At 39.8% G+C, this 26,998-nt stretch overlaps 1 protein-coding gene across 11 annotated transcripts in view; it reads right to left on the bottom strand.

Moving 5' to 3' along the window:
- Nucleotides 1-26,998, bottom strand: part of RTTN (rotatin) — a 142,883-nt gene that overhangs the window by 16,008 nt on the left and 99,877 nt on the right. For 10 of the 11 annotated variants that reach the window (XM_019937200.3, XM_073790813.1, XM_033837837.2 and 7 more), the window contains 9 exons: nt 26,030-26,120; nt 22,724-22,877; nt 19,608-19,745; nt 16,642-16,859; nt 9,260-9,365; nt 8,413-8,510; nt 6,545-6,622; nt 2,778-2,904; nt 517-719 (listed from right to left, as the gene is read on the bottom strand). In XM_019937200.3, coding sequence (XP_019792759.1) covers nt 517-719; nt 2,778-2,904; nt 6,545-6,622; nt 8,413-8,510; nt 9,260-9,365; nt 16,642-16,859; nt 19,608-19,745; nt 22,724-22,877; nt 26,030-26,120 — 1,213 coding nt within the window. Of the gene's footprint in view, nt 1-516; nt 778-2,777; nt 2,905-6,544; nt 6,623-8,412; nt 8,511-9,259; nt 9,366-16,641; nt 16,860-19,607; nt 19,746-22,723; nt 22,878-26,029; nt 26,121-26,998 lie in introns of those variants that run through there. The other variant, XM_033837840.2, reaches the window with a different exon arrangement.

Genomic DNA, 26,998 nt, shown 5'->3' on the forward strand with positions numbered 1-26,998 from the left:
CATCATCTTTTTTTTTTTTTTTTTTTTTTGCGGTACGCGGGCCTGTCACTGTTGTGGCCTCTCCTGTTGCGGAGCACAGGCTCCGGACGCGCAGGCTCAGCGGCCATGGCTCACGGGCTCAGCCGCTCCGCGGCATGTGGGATCTTCCCGGACCGGGGCACGAACACGCGTCCCCTGCATCGGCAGGCGGACTCTCAACCACTGCGCCACTAGGGAAGCCCTAAAACCGTCATCTTTGACAGAGAGAAAACACAGTCCAAAAGCTAAGAAGACAAACTAAAAGGGAATGGTGTGATCATATTCTAGCTTCTGTCACTTTTCATGTATCATCTATCAACAGGCTTTAAACAAAGTGAACCTCCTGATCCTTTTACAATCCTTTAAAATACAATGCCTTAAAATCATAATAATTAATCCTAAAAACTGAGTTCTAGACTTTTCACACATGTCCTCGGTTGAAAGGATTATTTTACTGAGTCTCTTTTTTATGATAGGAAGGAGAGTTTAAGTACTCACTTTTTGAATTACCCCTTTACAGTCATGAGACAAGGCCAGGTTTGAAAGAAACATGAAAACCATCTGCTGGACTGCAGTGTTCTCGAGAGGCACCTGGGAAGCCATCTTCAGGATACACAGCATCAGGGAGCTGCCAGGGGCCCCTCGATGTGCAGTTTGAACAGGATATTGTCCGTAACTTGACCAACAGAGAGAACTGCAACCTTGAAAAACAACAGTCCATCACAACGTCGTCTCGGCTCCACGCTTTAGTTCAACAACCTGAGTGGTAAAGCATGTCTGTCTATCAAAGGACTCGGCCATTAGCCTGTGAACTGCAATGGCACTGAAGGCTGGTGCTGATATGTCTGCATCTGATCTAATGGACTGAGGGCCTAATGACCTCAATAAAGCATTTAAAAACACTGTGGTCTAATGCCTTCATTTTCCAGAAGAAAAAAATGAGGACCACGAAACCCTGGGGTGGGAGGACAGGACAAACGCCACCAGCCATGTCCGCTAAACGGCATCTCGGGGCTCAGAGGTGTCAGTGACTTGCTCAAGGTCACACAGCTCACAAGCAGCGAGCGCCAGCAGTAGCATCAACTGGTTTTCCAGAGTCCAGTGTTTACTCAGTAATTTAAACAACCATATGGGATTTATCAAAGGAGAAAAATAATCATAAAAGAATTAGAAATGCATTTTACTGTATTGTAATGTAAGCCTAAGGTGTGATTAGCTTGTGAAAGTCCGTGCAAGGAGGCTAACTTAAGTACAACTAGATTTGAATCAAATACTTTCTGTAAAATAAACTCATAAAAGTAAACACAAATAAATAGAGTGATCTTTCCTGTATTCACACTACACAGCAGTATCCAAATACCAAGGTTTCCGTTCATGTTACATAAAACTATCACTAAATGATGCAGGTTTGCTTGGAAACAGAAAAGACAGGAAAATAAAAAGCTTCTTCCTCCATTAGAACCACATTCTAATATTTGCATCTACTGTAAGTATGTAAGTAACATAGATTACGGTTTCAAAGATTTATCGTAAAGTATTGGGTTGGTCAAAAGTTCGTTTGGGTTTTTCTGTAGCATCTTATGGAACAACCCGAAACTTTTAGCCAACCCAATATATGTTTCTTTTGCTCAGTATTTTGCAATGGATTCTTTTCTTCCCCTAAGCACACTTCCCTAAACCCTAAATTAAGGAGTGAAGGGTGGGGTAAAGAAGGATGATGTGCAGAGGCCACACTTCAGAGACCGCCGTGCCCCGCCGGTCACACTGCGAGAGGCCGTGAGCCGGGGTGGGGGGCAGTGAGAGCAGAAGTGGGGACGAAAAAGTCAACAGCAGCGGCCTGAAAACAAGGATGACGCTGCCCTGCAGTGCTCTCCATACAGCACAGAGCCTGAGGCTCTGTTCCCGCCAGCTCACACGGCCAGAGGCACGCGGAGTGGGCAACAGGACGGGCGACAGGACAGGCGGCTCCAGGGTGGAGGAAATAGCCACCCCCAGCACACAGCAGTGCCAAGATGGCTGTGAATGTTCTCAGTTCCGGTCCTTTCTCTGTCTGTCTTTTGATACCGGGAGAATCCAATTGCTACGCTGCTGACTGTTGTTAGAAGAAGCACGCAAACCTTAAACTTGCTGACTAAACCTTAAACCTGTGACCCTAAGTTTACATGGAAAATTCACACTGCCCGCAATGCCCCCCACTTCCTTCCCCTCAAACAGTTACCTCACACCTTCTCCTCAAGTCACCTCCCTGCTTGCTCTGCTCTCTCTTAGTTGTTGGCCTCTAACAATGCAGGGCCCTGGGAGGTTCTCAATAAAAAGTCTGTCAAATGCAGGAATGAAAGAGGCACCCCAATGATACCAACTGTCGCCAAGCCAACCGAACCCAGAACTACCTTTCACCACACCAGCCTCCTGTTCTAGAATCTCTTTAAGTTTTAATCTTAACCTGTTTTTAAGGTCTTCCATCATAATTTTCACTCTCAATTTTCCTCTTAAATTCAACGTTCCGCTGCCACATAATCGCGACAGTTTCTCCCTCTCTATTCCCTGAGCTGTCTAATGACTCTTCTGTCTCATCAAACATATACTAACGTAACTGCTCGTTCTTATAATACCTGTGAGAAAGCATACCTCTAACCAACATACCCTCAAATAAGTGGAAGAAACACTTCAAAATGTATATACATTTTTCCACTTTAACAACATTACATAAGATTAGTATTGCAGTATACTTTTGAAAGGCAGTGTTGGGTTCCATTTACCATTTGGAAAATTTGCAGTATAGACACAAAGCAGCTGCAGGGCAGTTTGCATCAGTGAATCATCCATCAGAAGCCAAGGCCAGAGAGAGTGCAAGACAGGGACGAGATGAGCTTCCAGGGCTGCCTCCTGCAGCAGGAAGGAAACAAGGGCAGCATTAGTCTGAATAATGAAAATATAAATTAAAATCAAAGCCAAAAAACTTGTCACCAACATGAGACAAAAACTGAATTGATTTTTGTTCTGATTAGAGAAAGGAACCCTATGGACAGATTCAGCACCTCGCAACCCAGACTGCCCTGACCACAAGCCTGACCAGTCTCGGAAGTCCCTGCAACACTGGGGTGACCAGGATACGCAGCTTAGGTCAGAAATGTAGAAAAACAGCTTCTGAACATGTAAATTAAGCAAGACAGTGATATCTTGCAACATTAAATAAACTCTTATAAATGCTATGATATGGTTAAGAAAAGGGATTTTCTGGTTAAGGAAACATTCTGATCAATTCTGAGTTCTCCCCCCCCCCCCCGTGTGTAGGTATATGTATATATATCTAATATGTGTAGCTAGACAGATAGATCAGAAGTAGATCACTGTTTTTAAATAAGTTGACTATGATAAACTTCAGTCAAAATATTATGCTAAATCAATAATTCTTAAGTAACTCAGTTTTTATTACAAAGATCAGTTACCGCTGGGACAATATTATGGATAAAATATAACTATTGGCAGTAAATGCAACAATTTTTTTAATGAACAGAGTTACTAGGCAATTTGTAGACCCATGTGCACACATGTGGGCCTTCACATAATGCCCTACACAATTTTATGGAGTATCAATACTCCATAAAGAGAGTGGGCGGGTTATTCCCAATGTTACTCCCCACTCTCCACAGGCTTGGAGCACAGCCCTACGCCAGCCGCAGATGACCCTGCTTACTGTTTCACACAGAAGACAGACACGATGAGGTACGGGCTCCTGCTCTACTCCGCCGTTCCGTCCACACGGTTGATCTGTGTATCCCTGCACTCACCCTTCCTGCCTGGCAGTGAGGAACAGGTGCTCTTTGGGCAGAGACTGATCCGCCCATCTGTGTTCTGGAACACAGCCCCGCGTGCCTCCTCAGGGATCTTTACCCATCTATTAGTTCTTCCCTTCCTGTCTCTTTAATAACTAGGCCCCGATTTGCTCATTTCTGTTTATATTTAAGCACTTTACATGTTAGGAGTAAACATACAGACTAGCTTCCTTTGATGCTATATTCCTAAATTATAACTGCTGCTTTTCAGAACCAAGCTTCTAGGAAGAGTACTCTTAATGCTGTCATTTCCCAGCTATTATTTAATCTTCAGCTTACTTCAATTTCTTTTCTGAACTGATGAGGCTGGTAAAGTCGCTCCTACCTTTACGGCTGTCAAACCCTCAGGCACTGTGGCAACTATTAAGGGCTCTTTGTTCTTTGTCTCCATGCAGTCCCTCTATCCTAGATCACCTCCAAACTCTCTCCAGCATTCCCTTCTCAGCTGTTTTCTGTCTCCTCTCCAATAGTTATATTTTCTGAGGACATGACCTAGGCTTTCACTACATGCCCTCTTGGGAAATGTCAACAATAGTCACGGCTACAAACACCTCTATGCACTGCTAGCTCCTAAGATCCCCAGCCTGCACCGCCCCTCAGAGTCCCAGAGCCATGTAATCCGCCGACTACCAGCCATTTCCCACCCCGAGAGCCCGAAGACACTTTACACTGCGATGTGCGAACCCAACATAAGGATCCCTCACAGCTACAGGCCGCTCTGTTAGGCTCGCCTGCGTAGACTTGAGCCTGGACATCGTTCTACATGTCTCTTCTTTCTCCTCAGTCTCTCGTATTTGCTCCCCTCCCTCCTTCCCCGCTCTCCCTGCCTGGCTAAGGTCTCGTCACCTCTTTCTGCACCAGCACATTCACCCCCTCTAACCTTGCTCGCTCTTCATTCCATCTACCTCACACCCCCGGTGACCTTTCCGGTATGGAAACTCCTCTGTGTCATACGTATAGACAGCGGGGTGGGGTGGGCGTGGGTGACTTGGTGGATCACCACAAGAGTGACCAACAGTTAGTGATGGGAGTGTGTCACACACCTCAGGTAAGCTGGAACAGGGAAAGAAATTAAGAATCTTTGCCCCCTAGAACTATGTCTATTCTCAAGAGTAATCTAAATATTCTTCCTTGGATTTATTCCTCATTAAACAACTTGGAAATGCAGAAACACGTGACTTATGGAGAGATTACACTTTCATAGTTGGCTGATGTGTTACAAATGTGAACACTACACTTACAACCAGTACTCAGGCGAGCATCTCGGAAATCCACAGGCAGATCCTACTTGGAAAGTGTGCTGGCGTGTTGCCTGAGTGAGGTGTCACAGATGCATACTAACTGCACCCAGTCACAAGGACCCTAACAAACTCAGTAAATGACACCTCTATTTGGAGTAAAAAGTTTGTACCATTGGGAATCTTAATGAAATCTATCAATGCTTAATTCCCATCAAAATTGCTTTGAAATGTAAATTGTTAGTCATGTGTCTTGAACAAATTATTTTACAGTTTAAGGGATATGTGTTCAAGATGTTCATTTCCTAGATATAGTATATATTTTCCAGTTTTATCACAACTAAAAACAAAAAAGGTAAGAAATTTTTTTAAAAAACGAAACTTCTGTAATTTATCTTCATCTTACTCATTTTCCATAGTAATTCTGTGTGGAAGCTAGTTCTTCAAAAGTGTCGTATCACTATGACCAAGCAAATCAAAGTGTTCCAGACACTATATCCTGTATAACAGCACCAACGGCTGTGTTAAATGACAGCGTCAATGCTCACAGACAGAGCAAAACAAGAGAGGGGCTGCAGGAGAGCTGGGAGTGAAGAACCTCCTGGACGTCAACAGGCCCACACTCGGCAATAGCAGTAAGCGATTTCTCCTCTGAAGCAGGAGACACCCTCATCTTCTTTCCTATGCATGCAGACACCTCTACTTATCTCCTTGGACAGTTGTCTAACAACCACCTTTGAAAAAATTCTGCCTTAAGATACATACATAGCCGTGGGACTTCCCTGGTGGCGCAGTGGTTAAGAATCCGCCTGCCAATGCAGGGGACATGGGTTCGAGCCCTGGTCCGGGAAGATTCCCACATGCTGTGGAGCAACTAAGCCCATGCGCCACGACTACTGAGCCCACGCTCTAGAGCCTGCGAGCCACAACTACTGAGCCCGCGTGCCACAACTACTGAAGCCCACAAGCCTAGAGCCCGTGCTCCGCAACAAAGAGAAGCCACCGCAATGAGAAGCCCACACACTGCAAGGAAGAGTAGCCCCCGCTCACCACAACTAGAGAAAAGCCCGCGTGCAGCAACAAAGACCCAACGCAGCCAAAAAAAAAAAAAGACATACACAGCCATTCATTCCATCTTAGTTAAAAAAAAAAACAACCGAAATGGCTACCAGTAGGAAAAAAAGAGGCTCAAGTTTGCTTTAGCTTTGCTTTAGCCTTAAGTTAAAGTTTCAGTGATAAAGTTAAAACGCCAACATAAGAAATGTCATCAGGGTTGAGAAATTATGGTAAGATTAGGTGCATCCATTTCTGAGAATGAACACTGAGCTTACAAACCAATCATGCATCAAAAAAAAAATTTGAAGAGTTTTCCATTTTCCCAAATTATCTCATATAAAATTTAACCTATTTAATAACAGCACTATCAAAATTTTGAAAAGAAGCTCTACTTACTTTACATTCTTCATTTTGATAAAGACAATTTCTTAGGAGCTGCATGGCAATGCTTAACTCTTTAATAAAACCATCTTCCTGTTTAAACAAAAAGCAGTTGAAAAATGTGAACAACAATAGCATATTCCACTTTTTACATATAGTAATTCCTTCTCCCCTGGGTCACATTACAATGCAGCTATGCTCTCACTGCGCCTGATCGCCATAGCTTTGAGGGAACTGACAGGCTAATGATCTCTGAAAGATGACCATATCTCGAGAAGCGCATCCACCAAGAAAAAGCTATTTCTGTTCTATCAAGCACGGAGGAACTGAGATATATAATAGGCTCCATGTTTCATCTCGATAAAGTGAAGCAGGTACTGACTGGTTTTCAGTCATATCAGGTGTTGGCTGACACTCTCAATGATGAAGTAAAGGGCCTCTGCATGAGAGGAAAAAGGAAAAGAGGCAAGAAAAGAAACTGACAAACATATAAGCCCCTGGACCAATGAAATTATCAAATATGGCTTTTTCTTGGTTTCTTATCAAAGGCAGCAGAAACTAGTTATTACACAGACCGCTGCAATAATGGTCTTAGATCTATGTATATATATAATATATATATAAATATAATAGATATACTTATAAACATATACACATATTCATTTTCTCGATAAGCCTGTGTGGCAGATCTTTTTAACCATAGTTATTAGTATTAAGCATTGCTATTATATAAAAACTGTGTTATTTCCAATAGTCCAGATATAGAAGCAACCTAAGTGACCACTGACAGATGAATGGATTAAAAACGTGTATATATCCAATGGAATATTACTCAGCCACACACACACACACACACACACACACACACAAAATCCTGCCATTTGCAGTGACACAGATGGACCTTGAGGGCACTATGCTAAGTTAAAGAAGTCAGACAGAGAAAGACAAATGCTGCACGATTACACCCACATGTGCAATATAAAAAACAAACAAACAAACCCCAAATAAATGAACAAACCAAACCAAATAAAGACAAACACGGAGGTACAGAGACCAGAGCAGTGGTTACCAAAAAGGGAAGGGATGAGGGGGAGGGCAAAAAGGGTAAAGGGAGTCAACTCTACAGTGGCAGATGGAAACTAAACTTTTGGTGATGAGTATGGTGTAGCGTATACAGAAATAGAAATATAATGTTGTACACATGAAACATATAATGTTATAAACCAATGTTATCTCAATATAAAATATAATTTTTTTAAAAACCTGTGTTATTTCAAGTTTACAGTGAAAATGAAGCTTGAACATGAGTCCAGCAGACTCAACGCTTAAAAGAGACATTCAGAAGTCACGGAAGGAAATAAACACGATTAGGAATATGAGCTCTGCAACCACCCAGATACGGGGCAAACAGTGGCTTTATCCATTATCAGTTATGTGACTGTGGTGTCATGAGTGTGCAGGGAATAATAAATATGAAATGTTTAGAATAGTGCCTACCATATAGAAAACACTTAGGAAGTATCTCATTCCTAGTGAACCTATGAGAGAAAGATTTTCTTTTTGTAGTATAAAAATGTATCATGCACACTCCAAAATGCTTATAACAACAACATATACTATATAAATCTCATTAAAAGATTTTCAAGTGAGAACTAAGACAGACAGACACACACACACACACACACACACACACACACACACACACACCCCGAATGCAAACCTGCTAATGTAGAAATCCCATTAATTTATTTGGCTGTACCTTTCTTCTAAAACAGACACTCATTTCAACCAAACATTGGTGTCATTTATAAGCACAAGGATACTGGAGAGATGGTCTCTACGTATGGCCATTCCTGCCTCCCAGAATTTGAGAATTCAGTCACCTTTTTCTTCAGAGCTGCCCTCCCAGGCCTCAGAGATTCCAGGTTCAGCTGTGCATGAACGTGCTTCATCTGCTCCACGCAACTGTCTATTAGATGGGCTGAGAGGGAAAATCCAAAACAATCAAAAGGATATTCCATTTCCAAAAAAGTTAAAACTACACATAACAAACTCTCAAAAAAATAACATTTTCTATTTCCAACCAACTTCATTTTTGCACTTTCAGTGAGACGTTAATGAATCAGAGGATAAAAACGTAAGAGAACTAAAATGCTAAAGCCCACTTGTTTTCAATTTAGTATGATCCCACCCACGTCTCATTTACGTTGGAGGCGTGCAGAGTTTGTTTCAGTAGCAAAGTCACAACTCAAATTAGTGGGCTCGATGTTGCTGCTTGATGTTCTCTTTCATCTCTAAGACCTGTGTTCCCTGATTCCAGATGAGAAATTAAGACACACAAGAGGGGAAATTTCTATGAAAACATAGGATCATCTAATGCAGTTGTTATGACTATCAAAAGTACGTGATTTCTTCACGTGTGCAATATGTGCTTGTAGTTAGTATTATGAAATTGAGTGATGTGCTACTTTTAAAAGCTTCTCTAATATTTAGATATAGATTCTCTGGAGTCAGAATCATTACACAAAAAATAATCTACGTGCGTAATCTTTTTATTTTAAAAGTAATGCATGTTTACTATGTTTCTGTACAGGGAAAATAAAACCTATATTTTTTAGTGACACTAAAGTTCTTTACACTTTGAGTCCAAAGAAAATTAAAATGAACACGGAGTAAAATATACGAATTGAAAGCATGCCATAAAAGGAGCTGATGTGCCAGGTGGCTCACCCTTCAGAGCGTGTTTCTGTGCTCTTCTACTGACGGCCAGAAGCGACATCAGCGCATTCACAGCGACTCTTTTCAGGACATCTCTGGAGGATTTTACTTCATAACACTGCAAAGAACATATATCAAACGGCCTTCAAGAAAAACTTAAGCTGGAGCAAAATGGTTGTGAATAAAAGATGCATTCCATTTAAAAGCTATGGTTAGTTTTCAACTATTCCATGAAATTCACTGGAATCTGATAAATTATTAAGATTTGAGAATGCTGTGTGGATAAGACTGAATAAGAAATTTATAATATGGAAAAGACCAAAAATCATTCTCAAAGACTCATCATCTAAAGAAAAAAGCTATGTTTAGTACTAACACATAGCAAGTTTATACACTTAAATTCACCAGGAAATATATGAACACGTGTAATTTATTTAAAAGGGCCCTTGGAAAACTGGAATTGGAGAACTGTTATCAAATTCCTCCTGTCTTCTTCTTGAGACACAGTCCCCTCCCTCAATTTCTACTCAATGTACCCCTGTATCTCAGGTGATTTGGTTCTTTCCATCTTTCATTTCTATAGCAACATTAACCTATCCTGTGGCATGCTTTTCAAAAAAGTATTACTTAATTTTTTTACTCTCACATAAATGAAAAAATCACTTGTACTTTTGAAAATGCTGATATTTTGGTATATTTCCTTTATACATTTGAATTTATGAGTTAAAAATCTTTCATTATAAAAAATTCAAGTATGTGTAAGAGTAAAAAAAACAGGATAACAAACCCTCATACTCTTTTAAAACACTTTTGGCTGAAGTATTTTAAAGTAAACAGTAGATATCATAAAATGGCACACTCCAGATCACCTGCCTCTTCCCCCCACCCCACCCCACCCACCAGGGTTTTTCACTGTTGTTGTTGAGAAGCTGAATAAACCAGATCAGTCATCCTGCAGAATGGCTCGCATTATGGAACAGTCTGTTTGCTTCCTTGTAATGATTTTAATTTGTCTTCTCTTCTCTGTTATTTCCCATTTACTGGGTGTTTTAGCTCTAAAGGGTTGACTAGATTCAGCTGAATTTTTCGTGGTAAGATTCTCATGTGGATATATGAGTACATTTTTATTACAAGTTCAAGGGGTTCATAAGCTCAAGTTGAAGAATCTAAAAGTTCTTCATTTGGTTTATAAATATTAGATATCATTCAAATTCATAACTTTTCCTTCTACCAGTAATTTAAAAATGATCCAGCCTTACAGTATTATTAAAATTAAGCTTAAATGACATAACTTTACATAAAATATAGCACAGCATAATTATACAGGTGCAACTCCATTTACAATTCCAGCCTGGCCTACACTTGGCAGCATGACACTGGAGGAGCCTGCAGAGTCGGGGGGCCTCCCAGCCCTCCCACCAGGGGCAGTGATTCCATCTTAAATATCTCACTTAGGTCGCTGCCTCGAATCAAGCAGGTCCTGTCTGGCCAATGTTAGATATTAAATGGCCAGGCCAGGGATGCTTGATAAAGACCATGCTGAGTGTGACCATGAGAAAGGGGTGAAAAGGCAGTGAAGTGTTATAGGATGATGAATATCTATGGAGTATAATCATTATAGTTAACTATGAGAATCCCAATTTGTCTATAAACAATCTTCACCATTAATAGGAAAACTGCTCTCACAAACACATCCTTATTGAACTTGCACATATTAGTGATATGAGAAAAACAAAACTGAGCTCATTGAAAAACACTACTATCTGCAGCAATAAGGGAAAAAAGGAGGTAAGACTTCTAAGGAAAGAGCTGTGCACACAGATGTGTCTTTTATTCTCTCGTGAAATCTCATTAAAATGAGAGAAATGGGATTAAACACACACACACACACACACACACACACGTGCACGTGCAAGTCTGGAAACTAGAAAGTCGATGGATGAATGGCCAATGCATTCGCAGGCTTGAGAATTCTAAGCGGTGAGTAAGAAAAACTGAGTATCACCCCAGTCCATACACTGAATTGACAACGGCTGAGGAAACTTAGTACCATGTACCCCGGGAAGTGAGAGTGAAGGAGGACTGTTTGAAAAATCTCTGAGAAGCAGTTACATGGGACCAGATTCTTCCCATCAGGCTCTGTGCAGCCAAGCCACTCTTCCTCCCCAATCCTTGTAAAAAACTGGAGGTTTAGTCTCTGGAGAGGATGAGTTAGAAGGATTCTGAACTGGCAGAGATTCGGCACCTGTGTAGGTGAGGGTGTTCTACTGAAAACAACGAAGGATTAAGTGAAACTGTTCAAATTAAATTCTAAGACCCCAGCTCTCTCCAACTTTGCTGCAAAACAGTTGGCGGGTGGGTTTTCAACCCCAGGCAGGAGGTCGGAAGATTCTGCTCTCGGGAATGTGACAAGCTCACCGAGACAGGGTCACAAAATGACCCAGCCAGATCCCTCCCGCACAGAGCCTGCAGCTCACCAGCGCCGCTCACAGGCTCAGAGCATCCACCTGCTTTACGTCTTGCAGTTTGAAATATAGCAGACAACCAAGATTACCAGACATCTGACAAAAGCTCCCACAGCAGGGGATAGAAAACAAAATAATGAGAGGAAAAAGAAGAAAAGAGAGATTATGTAGGAAGAAGAAAACTTAACAAAAGTTCCCAGCACACAGAGCCTATAAAGTGGAGGGAATGTCAATGAAGTAATTAAAAAACAGGAGTTTACAGATGAAAAGAACCCCCGAGAAAGCCCAGCACAACAGAAAAAAGAGACCCACACCTAGGTACTTCATCAGGAAAATGCAGAATATTAGGGACAAAAAATAAATTCTAAAAACTTCCAGGAGAGAGATACCAGGAATCACAATGACTTCAGAATTCTCTACAGTAACATGAAAAGTTAAAGGAAATAGACGAATGCTTTTAAAACTCTGAAGTGAATGTTTTCCAGTCTAGCATTCTCACTTGGCTAAACTATAAATTAAATGGAAGCATGGCTAGATTTCAAAAAACCCTCCTATGCACCTTTTCTCTGGAAGCTGCTGGAAAAGAGACTCTACCAAAAGAAGGCACGGGGCACAGAGGGTCACAGGAAAAGGCAGAGAGGTGAAGGAATTCCCCAGGAAGGAAGTGAATGGAGACCCCAGGAGGACACTGGGCACCAAGCAGGTCAGAAGGAATCGGGAGTGATTTCTTCCAGAAGATGAAGCTAATATAAGTTCTGACATTTCTGAATATACTAGGAAGACATTCAATGGCTGGCAAAGAACAAGGGGCTTTCCAGTGATAAGAGAAAACTCATCAAATGAAAAATAATACAATTACCTCTAAGGAAAAAGAAAGCTGTGCAGGAAAAGAAAGGTGAACACTGCAACATGGTTCAATTGTGTATAACGTTTTCACAGTTTAACACTACACCCTGGATTTAACACTACATCCTAGTCAATGTGAAGCTATATAATACTGGGGGAATGAGAGGGGAACTCACTGCGGTTGGGCACGTAGGTGGCACATGGAAAGAGAGTTCAAAGTCTCATTTTCCACACCAGAAAATCAACAGAGTCCAAAACTGAATAATCAAGATAAAGAAATACAAGCATGTTATTTAGAGACACAGAAGGGAAACTATAAAATAATAAGCTAGGGCTCCCCTGGTGGCGCAGTGGTTGAGAGTCCACCTGCTGATGCAGGGGACACGGGTTCGTGCCCTGGTCTGGGAAGATCCCACATGCCGCAGAGCATCTGGGCCCGTGAGCCATGGCCGCTGAGCCTGCACGTCCAGAGCCTGTGCTCCGCAACGGGAGAGGCCACAGCAGTGAGAGGCCCGCGTACCGCAAAAAAAAAAAAAAAAAAAGAAAGAAAGAAAGAAAGAGAGAAATAACCTCTAGTAAATCCACACACTTTTCAACATAGACCGAAGGCCAGAGCACAGGATTTAATTTGGTCTCCCACTTAGCTCTTACTGCAGACTGACAAGGAGCTGCAGCATCAGAGCAGGACACCCTGTAAGGGTGAGGAGCCGGGCGCAGGAGGAGAGGCTAAGATTCCACATACGACAGGTGAAGTGACAGACGACTAGCTACTGGATGACGCAGACATGCAAAACAAGAGGATACAGAGCGAAAAACCATAGGCAGAAAGAAAATAAGAGGACTCAATGTAATTTGTTTAAATGTTACACAGTTTTTGATATAACTCTTTCTATATACTAGGTGATCTAGGCTTTTTGCTTTCCCACAAGGTACTAAAGTAGAGAAAAGCCTTTTTAATTACAGTGAACATTCACTGACACAGCAGAATCTCAAATATATGACAAGTCTTCTCTCCAACAGATTTACTGTTGAATTTTACCACTCACTAAGCAGTAGTGCAAAACATACCTCCTAAAATGTGACATAAGAGTTTGCTGTTTCCTTGCATTACTATCCTTAGATATCATATCAAATAAAAAGAGTAAAAATAATCCAACATATCAATTACAGACAAAACCTATTATAGAGATAGCTTTTACTAATCTCGTTATCTATATGTATTTGCAAATGAAACATATTGAGTATCTCACTAGAGAAGGCAAAATCTCCATTAAGTCAAACGTGTTCAATATTTTATGTTCAAAAGACAGCTAACAGTTTCTGAACCTGAAAGCACCTCAAAACAGAATTACAAAAATTATGGAAAAATAAACATACGTGATTTAAGAGATGAGTACCAAATGCAAACTTTCAACATGTACCATCTGTAGGATACTGCTGTAAAGCAGCCATTACAAAAGATTCTCTGTCAAGACATTTTAATTGAAGTTACAACAATATAATAATTTATCAGGAGACGGAGAATTTTACAGCCAGCAGAAACTGAGCAATAATGTAATACAATCCAACCATTTGCACTGAAGAACAGAATCAGAAAAGGTTAAGTGATATGCCTATGGTCACACGTCTAATATTTTTTGAGTACAGTTTTACAGAAAATTTAAATATGCCTTTGAAGGGCAATTTCAGAATACTATTTTTTCTGATAATTTAAAGACTATAGTTTACTTTGCTTCATATAACTCCTGGCACAATTCATGGCTCACACGGATATATGTTAAGAAACATATGTGATTTATTATAATGTATTGCTGCTTAATGCATTCTAACAATATTTTAATTCACATATCATCTTTATGCAGGGCACTGTAAAGAAAACACAGTATCTGCAGTTTAACAAGTTCATTAATAAATGTCCCATCTCATGTCAGGCATACATTTTTCTCATAAACTGTCATAGGTACAATTCCTTTCTCTCCTTTGTCTTAAATTTCTGTGCCCTCCTAACAAAAGTCACATATTCATATTCTACTGTTTACATGAGCAAGAAAAGTATGATTTATTAGGAAACACGATTTAAATAACTGGTTAACATATCCATATCCACACAGATCTTATATCTTTTGTAATGTGGAAGAAATGGGGAGGAAAGTTAGCTAATCATCAGGAAAACCACTGAGATACCCTCTTTCCCTGAAGAGGAAAACATGTTGGCACGAGCAAAGGCCCCTCGCCCAGGAGAAGAGTGTTCTGCCAAAGCCAAAGTTGGGAAACTAGTAATGATTTCTGATCGGGGCTGGGGAAGAACTTCGGTAAAGTGTAAGTTTTAGTTTCCTGCTTATAACACAGTGGTCCTTTGGTATCCACAGAGGACTGGTTCCAGGATCCCCGTGAATCCCAAAATCTGCGGAGGGTCAAGTCCCTCACATAAAATGGCCAAGTATTTGCATATAACCTAGGCACATCCTCCCATTTACGTTAAGTCATCTCTAGATTACTTCTAATACCTAATACAATGTAAATGCTATGGAAATAGTTGCTGGGCATACAGCAAATTCAAGTTTTGCATTTTGGAACTTTTTGAAAATTTTTTTAAAAACATTTTCAATCCACATTTGGTTGACTCCACGGAGGCAGGACCCGCAGATACGGAGAGCCAACCATATTCCTTAAAGTGCAAAATCGGACTCAGTTAATCATGGGGGAATAAAGCCTATTGTTGTGATGGTGACTGAGACAATCAGAACAGTGTCCAGTTTGGGTTCTAAATTAAGAAAAATCGAGTGGAATGAGTGAGGGAGGAGCTACAGGAAGTGGTGGCTTCCCAAGAATACGTGTCTTTGAGGAATACTTTGGGGACCTGTCCCCTAGAGCTCCAGCTCCTGAGGAAGCTGCTGAGACAGAAGACGAAGTGTCGGGGAGCCCCTACCACGCTCTTTCCTGTGCCGTGAAGACCACTAGAGTCCTCTAGGCGAGGGGGACAGAAGTCCCCGTGCAGCCTGCGAGCCCCTCCACGGGCAGCTCAGGCGGGGCCAGGGGCTGCCCCTGCCTCGGCCACTTCCGCACCCCAACACAATCAGGCTGTCATGCCAAACACACAAGGGGCCATACCAGAAGGACCTGCGCGACCACAACGATCCCGGGCATGGGAGGAGCAAAGATCCCAGAACCCTAGGTAGGCCCCAGGGACGGCGGCAAGTGGACAGAACACACGCTGACTGGGAAACGCGGCTGGCTGCCCGGGGAAGCAGGAGCAAACCCTTCGATGTGCCCACCCACCACTGACCCACCTTTCAGTGAGAAGACAAAAATCATAAAACCGTATGATGATTTTCTTTTAATTTTAACTTTATTAGAGTATAGTTGATTTATTAAATGTGATTATTAAAAAGAATTCTTAATACTGAAAAATCTAGTAATATTCCTATTTGTAAAAAGCTGTGCAACTCAGGAAACACTTCCCGTTTTTTTTTTAACTGTTAATCTATATATAAAATAACAATACTTCAGCGGCTTTAGAAAGTTTTCGATGAAACAAAATTCTTGGTTCATATTTTAGGATTGCAAAAAATAAGTTTACAAGATAAAATAGGCAGCAGGGTTTGGAAAGGGGGCATTTTCTCAGAAATATGCCAACCACGTCCACCTACCTCCACGGACATACACCTTAAATATATAGCTCATTTACAGTAGAAGCCAAATGCCATTGAGGTAAAAATATTTTCAAAGATGTAAACATGTCTTGAAAGTGGCGATAAATTATGAATTATAGCTGTATTCCTGAAACATGATCATTCTGGTCATGATCCGGCAAACTATTTTGATAAACAGCCAGATTTAAATTACTAATGTTTCATTTTGAATTTTTACATCACGTGTATTAAAGAAACCGATCAGCATCAAAGGAATGAGACTGGAGAGGAGATGGTTAATTTAACTTTATATATTTTTCTATTATTTAAATGGTCATAATGAGCATTGTTTTTTAATTCAAATGATTGAAAAAATTCTTACAAGACCAAGACTGAAAGTCAATTCATTTAAAAACTAAACCAAATCTTGAAAAATTAAGAAATCACATACCTGAAGAATTACTTCATTAAGTTGTTCTAGAGATTTCTGACTTTCCTGGGTTTTATCAAGAAGTGAAGCCATCATTGGACTGTGGCATAAACTTGTTTTATCCTTATCCTGGAGATACCTTTTTGCTTCTTCAGTCAGGAGAATAGAAAGGAATTGCAGGCTGGCAGTACACAGAGTGGGGCAGGTGCTAGACAAACCCACACATTTGCAGAACATATCTGAAAGAGAGAGTAATTCCATATGTAAATGACTGAAAACGTCTTCAAAATTGAAGAAGTTAATCAGATTTATCTGAGTAATGAAGTTTATAGTTTTTTAATTTCTAATGAAGTAAAGCTTATTAGCACACGAATAACCGTAGTGTTTAAAGGTAAGTTAAGCAGTACTAAGATAACCTACTGATGAAGGAATCTAATTTTCATTTTGTTCTTTTTATATAGGTTCTTTTTTTTTTTTTTTTTTTTTTTGCGGTACGCGGGCCTCTCACTGTTGTGGCCTCTCCCGTTGCGGAGCACAGGCTCCGGACTCGCAGGCTCAGCGGCCATGGCTCACGGGCCCAGCCGCTCCGCGGCATGTGGGATCTTCCCGGACCGGGACACAAACCCGTGTCCCCTGCATCGGCAGGCGGATTCTCAACCACTGCGCCACCAGGGAAGCCCTATATAGGTTCTTTTTTATATGAATGTGAGTGTGTGTGTACAAGTGTACATATACACAGTATCTGCTAAGATCTAAAATAAGAGGATTACATATAAATGAGTACTGATCCCTCTGGGGTCTACTGGGGGACCCAAAAACACTCTAGAGTTTTTGAGTTTTTATTTCAGTGCTAACCTTAAAAAATAGTTAATGTAACTATACTCTGGATTATCGAGATTACTATTTTACAAATAAGTGTGATTGTTTTTCTGTTTTCAAACACGTTGATGCTAAACAGTACTTAAAACAAGACCCAGCTTGCAATGTTGGCATAATGAAGGAACAAAGGTTTCAAAGTAGTTCAGAGAGAGAACAAGAGTGATTATGAAGTGATCTGCAAGTACAACAGAGAGGAAAGAATAGGCAAACAAAGTCAAAAGAATCTAGACTAAAGCAGTCATTATTAATTTCCTGTTGTGAGCACTGATTTAAATTTAATCAAAAGAATGTCTGCTATATTACATTAATTTTATTAATTTGACTGCACTGGTTTATAATTTTGTTGTGTTTTATTCTTATATTATTTTGGATTTATACTTGTCCAAGAGTTATAACCATAAGAATTTCTACCTAGATTCAGGCTTATAGAAATTCTTATGTTCTTAAGTAACATAAGAAAAGAAATTTAGTCAGCAGGTTTCATGGGAATCATTTAAATGATGTCAAAATATTAGTCAGATTTGAGAAAAAACTGTTATAGATAACTTAAGTTACAAAGTGACTTAATATTTTCAAATGTATATGGGCACATGGGAAGGAAAATTATAAGAGAAACAGAAAACAGACAAAAACAACCCCTCAGTAAGGAATATCAATGATCATTCTTATTAGTTATATTTTCATCAACATTGCGATTATCAAAGCTAACAGTATATGTAGTATGTTGTTTTTTATTAGCACCATTATTATATAAAACCACGTATATATTTTGTAGGAAGACTGTGAATTTAATATGTCTTTATTTTATCACTAGGGAAACAGTGTCAGGTAAACAGGCTTAAATCACGGGTCAGCAAACTTTTTCTGCAAAGGGTCAAAGGGTAACTAGGTATTTCATGCTTTGCAGGTCATGGGCCTTTGTCACAAATATTCACCTCTCTACCGCTATAGCAGGAAAGCAGCCACGGGCAATAAGGAAATGAATAAGTGTGGCTGTGTTCCAGTAGGATTTTATTTACCAGATCAGGCAGTGGCCAGATTTGACCAGCTGGCCTAGGTGCCCCATATGAGTGCCATAAAGCATGCTGCTCTGTACTACTGGTAATTCAGATGATAAAGTAGTTTCCCCCCTGCCCCACACCATGGACACAAGAGGAAAATATTAATCACTCACTTGGTCAACCTCTTTCAATTTTTATTTCTTTTAACAAAATAATAATCCCTAAATGGACATTATTCCCCTTAGGGTAAACTCAGAACTCCTATATCCAAATAACTAACAATTCTGTTTCTTTCTGAACATGTACTTCCCCATAACCTTTCTTCAAAACTATCACTCTGGTGACAAAATGTACCATACATGTAAGTTTACAGAATGACCAAATGATAAAATGAAATGTGAAAAAATAAGTCAATTGAATTAGTGGAAACTTAAAAGAACTCAATTTTGAATACATTTTAACTGGCTATTTTTAAAAGGTAACAAATGTTATTTATATACATTTACGTAAAAAAAGGCTCTTGCTATGCTAAAATTTAGAAGAGACTTTATGAAAAATTAAAGACAGCAGTAATATAAAAAACAATCATTTGTTTATTGTAGTAGGCAACTACTATATGGAAAACATCTTACAAAAATAATTAACTACAGTATACCCTTGGCTATCAGAAAATCCTCATGTCTCAAGACAAGACACCATTTTTATTATAACACTCTAAGTTATCATGTAAGCAGGATATTATATAGGCAGCTTTACCCACTCACAATGCATATGTGTGAGAAAAGAGGTGGGTTTCTACATCAACGGAAGAAAATCTATCTCATTGTTTTATAATCACATCATATGTATCTTCATAACGCCACAGGCTTTTCTTACTTGTTTTTATAGTATCTTGACACGTTTTATTTTTTTTAAAATGCATTTTTTGGGTTCCTAAAGAGCATTGCAAATTTCTCAAAGCAAGTACCTTGTTCCTCTTTCATATACCATGCCATAACTACTTAAATTTAGAGAATACATATAAATTATATATAAAATCAGAAATAAGGGATTATCTTAATTTTTATTAGCAGAACAACCCCAAACCCAGCGAGACCATCTTCTTACCGACCATCGTCGCCCAGTACCTGGCCAGACCCATCGTAATAGATGGGAAAGAGGCAGGGCCAGCTTTCCTCAGGAGTGTGGCCAGAAGGTTAAATAAATGTGTCCATGTCTGATAAAAAGCCGATATTAACTCTGTATCTATAAAATTAATCAAAACATTTCAAGTTATTAACACAAAGAAGAAAAACCTCACCGACACTTCATTACACATAAAATAAGAGGTATGTATTCATCAAATGAAGACAAATGTAATTCAGCATGATCCAAAATTTATTCCAATTAATTTCTCCTTTTCATTGCTTTTTAAAGATCTCTCTTCCACCCACCCTCCTACAGATAAATGAATACACACTCACACATCCTCCTCTTATTAAAGCATATTCAACAATAAGCAGAAACTGGCAAATTGAATATTAAGCCATAGCCTCAGAACTACATATTGGGCACATCATAAAAACATGTCATTGCTTGTGCTACTTCTATAAAAGTGAAGCTTCTCCTGTTTTCTTTATCCCCTCTAGCAGCTTTGTGTAGGGGTGAAAGGGGAAAACATAATGGCCAAGGTCACAGCAGTAAAGAAAGGAAACTTCTTTGAAGAACAGAAAAGAGTATTTCCACAAAAGGAAAACTGTGATACAAAAGAGGATTCTGCAGCTTTGCTTATGTATGGCTAAGGGTGCAGCAATTAACCTTCTAGAGGAAAAAACAGCTTTTCCCTTCTCTCTACTAGGCAAATGGGAGCTGGAAGGCAGTAGCTACCTTAGGACAGTCATCTGTGGCCACACCACCAGCAGTTATCTGCCAACTGTGTCAAACTCATTACAAGGAACTGAAGGCTCCCCGCTCAGTGTTCTTCAGCACCCATGAGGCACTGGGAAAGAGCATCTTCCAGGGAGTTTGGATTGTGGCAACCTTTGGTGTTTCTCAACCTTTTTGTCATTATCAGCTCTATAAATAGAAGTCTTTTTAATCATATGTCACCTTATCACAACCCCCATGAAATATTAACTTCACAGATACCATATATCTGTTTATGTAATATCTATATATTTGTACTTTACACATAAAAAGAGTAAATATAAAGCTTGCTAGCTTTATTTAATACAGGCTTAAGATGGTCAAATAAAATATTTAAGTTGAAAGTTAAATTAAAAACTAAAAAGCTATTCACATTTAACTTTATAACTGTGCTTGCTGAATAATTTTAATGTAATTTATTTACACATATAAATTAAGATATATAAAATTATATATGAAAATCATCAAATCATACAAATATATACCAGAAGTATAATCAATGTTTTATAAAAATCATTCAAAACTGTTATTTTTCCAGAAAAAAATTTAATTTCTTAAAAATTAATTATTTTAGTTAATGTTTAATGTTTGAAAGATATGAGAAAATAACTTTTAACTTAACCACCTGCTAAATATACATTCAGATATTACTGACATTTTTTCTTTTCAGCACTTGGTGTAATTAATTACAGGTTAAATAACTTTCATATACTTCGATATTAAAATATATACCATTTTTATTTCATTTTCAAAGCCCCAAATCAAAGCAAGGAAATCAATAAAACATCCACAAGGCAGCTGGTGGCAGCCAAAACATGCAGGCCACCTCTTGTCATGTGACTTTGGGATCAAGCATTAGATCAAAAGCACTCCAGTCACAGCCATGCTCGCACTGGCTTTTTAGCACTGATCTTGCATATTTCTCACACATGTTCCATGAGCTCAACGTCAAAGCTTCTCAACTGATACCTAACAAGAGAAACTAAATACTAAGGAATAAGATTTTATTGAGTAGAGTTGAGCTTTTGAGGGCCACAAGCCACTCTAACAGCTAAGATTTTTCTCCCCCATCCCTTTCCCTCAAGAATCACTTTTTGCTCCTTGTAGGGAGACATCAACCTTGTAGAGAACGCATGGTGTAACCTAATTAGCTTAGTCAGGACATCACTGTCACTTGTAAAATTTCCATGTAAGTAATTACTGCTGCTCTAGCACTGGGATAACTTAGTACTGATGAGACACTGAGGACCAGCTTTGCTGGGCATCATAAACCACTTCACTTACCAGACCTAAACCCTGCAAATCCATAAATTCAAAGGACTAAATAAGAATGAACTGATGGGCAAAGAGAATTATCACATGATCTATTACTTCATTATAAACTATTTTAGACAATTATCATATCTTAATTTTGACAACGAACCTTATTAATTTTCTCCACTACTAAGCTCTATGTTCAACGTTTCATCAAAGTATGTTTTTTAAGAATTCCAGGACTTCCCTTGTGGTGCAGTGGTTAAGAATCCGCCTGCTAATGCAGGGGACACGGGTTCGAGCCCTGGTCTGGGAAGATCCCACATGCCGTGGAGCAACTAAGCCCGTGTGCCACAACTACTGAGCCTGTGCTCTAGAGCCCATGAGCCATAACTACCGAGCCCATGTGCCACAACTACTGAAGCCCGTGTGCCCTAGAGCCTGCATGCCGCAACTACTGAGCCCACGCACCACAACTACTGAAGCCCGCATGCTCTAGGGCCCACGCACCACAACTACTGAGCCCACGTGCTGCAACTACTGAAGCCTACAGGCCCAGAGCCCGTGCTCCGCAACAAGAGAAGCCACTGCGATGCGAAGCCCACGCACCTCAACGAAGAGTAGCTCCCGCTCGCTGCAACTAGAGAAAGCCCGCGCACAGCAACAAAGGCCCAACACAGCCAAAAAAATTAAAAAAAAGTTCCAGACCTTAGGAAATTTCTGATACTGTATTCTAGACTTGCTTAAACTTGTTATTTAGCCATAGACTATAAGAATAATTACTATCTAATACTTAGTGCACTTTCTAACATTTCATAAAGAACTTTACCCTCATTTAAAATGACAGCACAGGGAATGGTCCTTTATTATACTACATAATTGCCTCAAATGGTCTCCTGGAACCACTTAAAATATCCAAACTATAAAACACATTATAAAAGGCTTCCAAAATACTGGCAAAGAACAACCCAAAATGTGACCTTGATCTGAATACCTGGTGCAAGGTAAGATACTCCTCCTCAGTATTATTTACTTTCATCCTAAACTAAAAAAATAAAGCTTACCTGATATATCTTTGGTGCATATGGTGAGAACTCTGATGATGTTTGTGATAAGAGGTTTCAGAAGCTCATCCTGAATCACAAGGTCAGGCTCTACCAATAAACATGACTGAAGAAGCCTGGACAAAGAGGACAGGTATTCTAGGAGAAAGGATACCTATTCGAAAAAGGATATAAAGTAAGACAAAGCATGTCATATGAAAAGCCCATCTCAGTGATAAAGTATTTTAGTTCTCTATGCATTACAAGAAGTCACTTCTTTGTAACATAAGTTAATAAAAAAGTAATAAAATATTCACCATAATTTTTAAAGACTAAAATGAATACACAGAAAGCATTATTCTTCTCATAAGCTTGTCATTAATGGCCACATTAACACCGTCAATTATAATAATACCAAACAAAGCAATATTTCCAAAACCAAATTCTGAATTCTATTTAGAGAAAGAAAGTCTTCATATTTTTCAAGTAGCTAAATTGTAGAATCAATACTCTGGAAGAAGCAAAAATGGCAGTCCAAAATCATAAAATCTACAATTTTGTAAAGAAAGATTATAAAATACTCTTTAAAGTGTACAACTGAGGGGTGGGAAAAGCCAGCTTAATAGCCTAGTTATTGCTACAAATAAAATGCAAACATGTCCAATGTTTGGCCTCAAGTATCCTTCAGCATAAAAATACTATTCTTAGTTACAAAAGAAAAATTAAATCTTCCCCCAAATTACCAATAAAAACATCTCTGGAATGTTGCTTGATACATACTAATACCATAAGAAGTATTAACTGGCAAAAGTACTTTAAAAAAAATTCTCTGGATATGTAATAATTTAAGAATAAACTGCGAGGACTCATTTGTCCACTATCCCCAAGCAATGAGACAGCCCATATAAATGAACTTTACAGAGATATTCTGAAGCCTCTGTCTCTTTCTGTACACACGTGTGCGCACACACACACACACACACACACTCACAGTTTTTCCTCCCACCTTATTCGGCTGCTGTTGTGAGAGCAGGGACCATTGGGCGTTTGTGGAGGCATAGTGCCTCTATGGTAAATGGCCTCAGACTATTTCCAAATAGTTCTTCTGTCCTACTGCTCTTGATGAAAGGTACTCCCTTTATCTAATCTGCAGATATATTTTACATAAAAGTATAGGTGGTGCTATGCTTTTCCTGTTGGGTAGAATGCAAGCAGTTTGTGAAATTTAATTTCCTTATTGCTGTGAAGTATTTTTTGATCCCTTCATAGACTACACTACTGAAGTTACAGCGAGTCTGCCCTCTCCAGGTATGGTGTAACCATAAATAGATAAACCATGGGAGGTGAGGAAGCATTAGAGAGAGAACAACTGAGCTGTCAAAGATTCTTTTGTAAATTACCATACTGAAGATGTAATCAGCTATTAATATGGTAGTTCACAAAGTAACTCTTTTGTTATGTTTGAAACTCCTTCTTCAAATAAATAGACCAACCAACTGACCCCATGCTTCAGAACCCTCATACCTTGGCTGCCTGCAGGCTCGCCGTGCAGAGTCCTGCCCACACACTCTGCCCTCAACCCACGGCCTGTTTCCTCACCTCCGAGGCATCTGCTCACATCTCACCTCCAGGAGGCCTTCTCTGACCACCACACAAGGAAAACATCAAACTGTCTCCCCTTTACCCGTCCTCATTTATTTTTTCCACACCATCGTCACCATCCGATAAAAGTTAAATTTTATTTACTGTTTACTGTCTGTCTCCTGACCGAGGACACAGACTTCATGTGGGCAGGGGTATGTGTCTGCTTTGTTCACAGATGCGTCACTAGCACCTACAACACAATGTGGCAAAGCATATGCTCCAAAGTTTTTCTGGAATGAATGATCTTCTATAAGGACAAAAAGGCAAGGACATTCAGTCTACATAAGGCCAGGGAGTGCAACAGTAAGAGCGTGGCTTCTTGAACCAGCCTGCGTGGGCTGGAATCTTGGCTCTGCCCGTTACTGTGTGAGTGACCCTGGGCAAGTTACTCATCTCTGGGCTCCAGTCACTTCCTTTATAAAACAGGGCCGCTAATGGTACTTCATGTGATTGATGTGAGGATTACATAAATTCACACAAACAAGCACACATGAAGGTTTGTTACTGTTATTATTCATTCATTCCACAGGGACTGAATGAGCACCTGCCATGGGAAGGGCACTGTGCCCGACACTCAGGACACAATGGCATGAAACAGGAAGGCCCTTCCTTCATGGAGCCCTGAACCCTCTAGCCCCATCTCCGCCTCGCAGATCCTGCCCTGGCCACTGCTTTCTGCTTCTTGAATAGGCCAGCTCTCAGGGGCCCTGCTATGTCCCATAGGACCAGCTTCCTCACTAAGTTCAGGCCACACGTCACTGTCTGAAAGCCCCTCCCTGACCACCCTATGCGGAAAAGCCCTGCCCCCGCCCCCGACCTCACTTCCTGTCCCTGCTTTAGTTTTTCTTCTTCGACGTCTAAGACATCATCAGGCACATATGTAGTTGCTCACTATCTACTCTCCCAACTTGAGGGAAAGGGTCTTTGCTTTATTCATTTAGGGAATATCCTGGTGTACAGTAGGCCCTTAATAAAGATTTGCTGGATGGACAGACAGAAAAATGGAGGCGATGGCCATTATGCAAATAAGCACACTCACAAATGAAAACACTGCAATGGGACAGTGTTTGGAAGATGAGGCACAGTGTTACCCAACCTTGTCCTGGGGGTCTGCCTTATTCAGAAAGCTCAAAGGACACAGCACACAGCAACAGAGACTGCTAGTCCACCTGTAATTACCTCTCACCCCAAATAAATCGTGTAGCCCTTCTTACAAAATCTGATTTTACAGTAACGTTTCTATTAGCAGCAACTACACTAAATATCTGTGAAGGAACAAACATAAATTTATTCTTATTAGACTGAGTTTTGAATATACACAGAATTTAGTCACTAAGTATTTCACAACTTCAATTTAAGTGGAAATGACAGAGACAGCCTAAAATCACAGAAGGGGAGGGTGGGCTATACAACATCCCCTTTTTTTAATACTGTGCTCAAAGATACCCAGACCCTTGATTAAACATTTCTAGCTGGTTAATGATGGAACCAGGAATACAATCTAGGTCTTCAAATCCCACTGCTCTTTTCTACCATCTATTAAGTAACCTATTTCAAATAACCTCGTCATACCACGTATATCCTGAGAAATTTTCAACCTTGTCCTGTGGTTAGTATATCAGCAGAATTTACGTTTCTGGCATTTAAGGGTAAACGAACGCACATGCAGACGCAGGCGCTTACCTGAGCCTGAGTGCGTTCAACAGGAGGTGACGCGGGCAGCAGGGCCTGGAGCTCCTGGACGCTTGTCTCTATGAGGGTGGCATCTGCGATGCTGTGAAGGACAGAGAAGGAACACCCTTCAGATGATCAGTATGCTTATTCCTGAAGACTAATTCGTGAGAATTTAAAGTTCGGATATAACCATGAACAGAATTCAAGAAAAAGGATTTTTATAAAATAACGGAAATAATTGTTTATAAAAAGTTACCCTACAATATTTCAGAACACAGGAAAAGATCTCATCAGATAAATGTGGGAAACAAGGAATTCTAAGAAAAATATCTAATGAAACTTATTAAAAGCAGAATAAAATATCATAAAGCCCTTTCAGAAGGAAAAGAAACAAGAGCAAGACCTTGGTGGTTACGTCCCTATTTAAAACAGGAAAAACATTTGCCAGGAAATAAGTTCTGATTTAGAAAGTAAAAAATAAAATAATGAAAAACAAACAGGAAAAAAAAAATTAAATCAGAAATAAAGAAGAAGGATGGAAATATATGCCTTTGCCAAGAAAGAGTTTTTAATACCTCTGTGCCCTCAATGTCACAACAGACTCTTAACTGACTCTGGAGAAGCAAGAATATTCCTAAAGCCCCATTCTGACCCTTTTTGAGGCAGGAAACATTCAAGAAGGAAAGACAATCAACTAGCAGTTTCCTTTTTTCAACTCTAGTAGGCATCGAAGTAGAAAAGATGACAAATGAATGTAAACAGAACAAACTCACACCCTGCTGCTTATTATAAGGGCAGAGTAAAGGAGTAATCACAACTGAGTGAAGGGAAGCAAGGCAGACTTCTTTCTTTTTAGACTGTTCTTATCCCAGAAAGAAAGCGAAAGCATTGTGATTTGGCAAAGAGGAGGAAGACATTTCAGACAGTGAATGTTCAAAGGGCAGAGACAGAGAAATGCAAATCAATATGTGGTGAACA

Source organism: Tursiops truncatus, chromosome 13 (assembly GCF_011762595.2).
Source record: "Tursiops truncatus isolate mTurTru1 chromosome 13, mTurTru1.mat.Y, whole genome shotgun sequence".
Taxonomy (NCBI): domain Eukaryota; kingdom Metazoa; phylum Chordata; class Mammalia; order Artiodactyla; family Delphinidae; genus Tursiops; species Tursiops truncatus.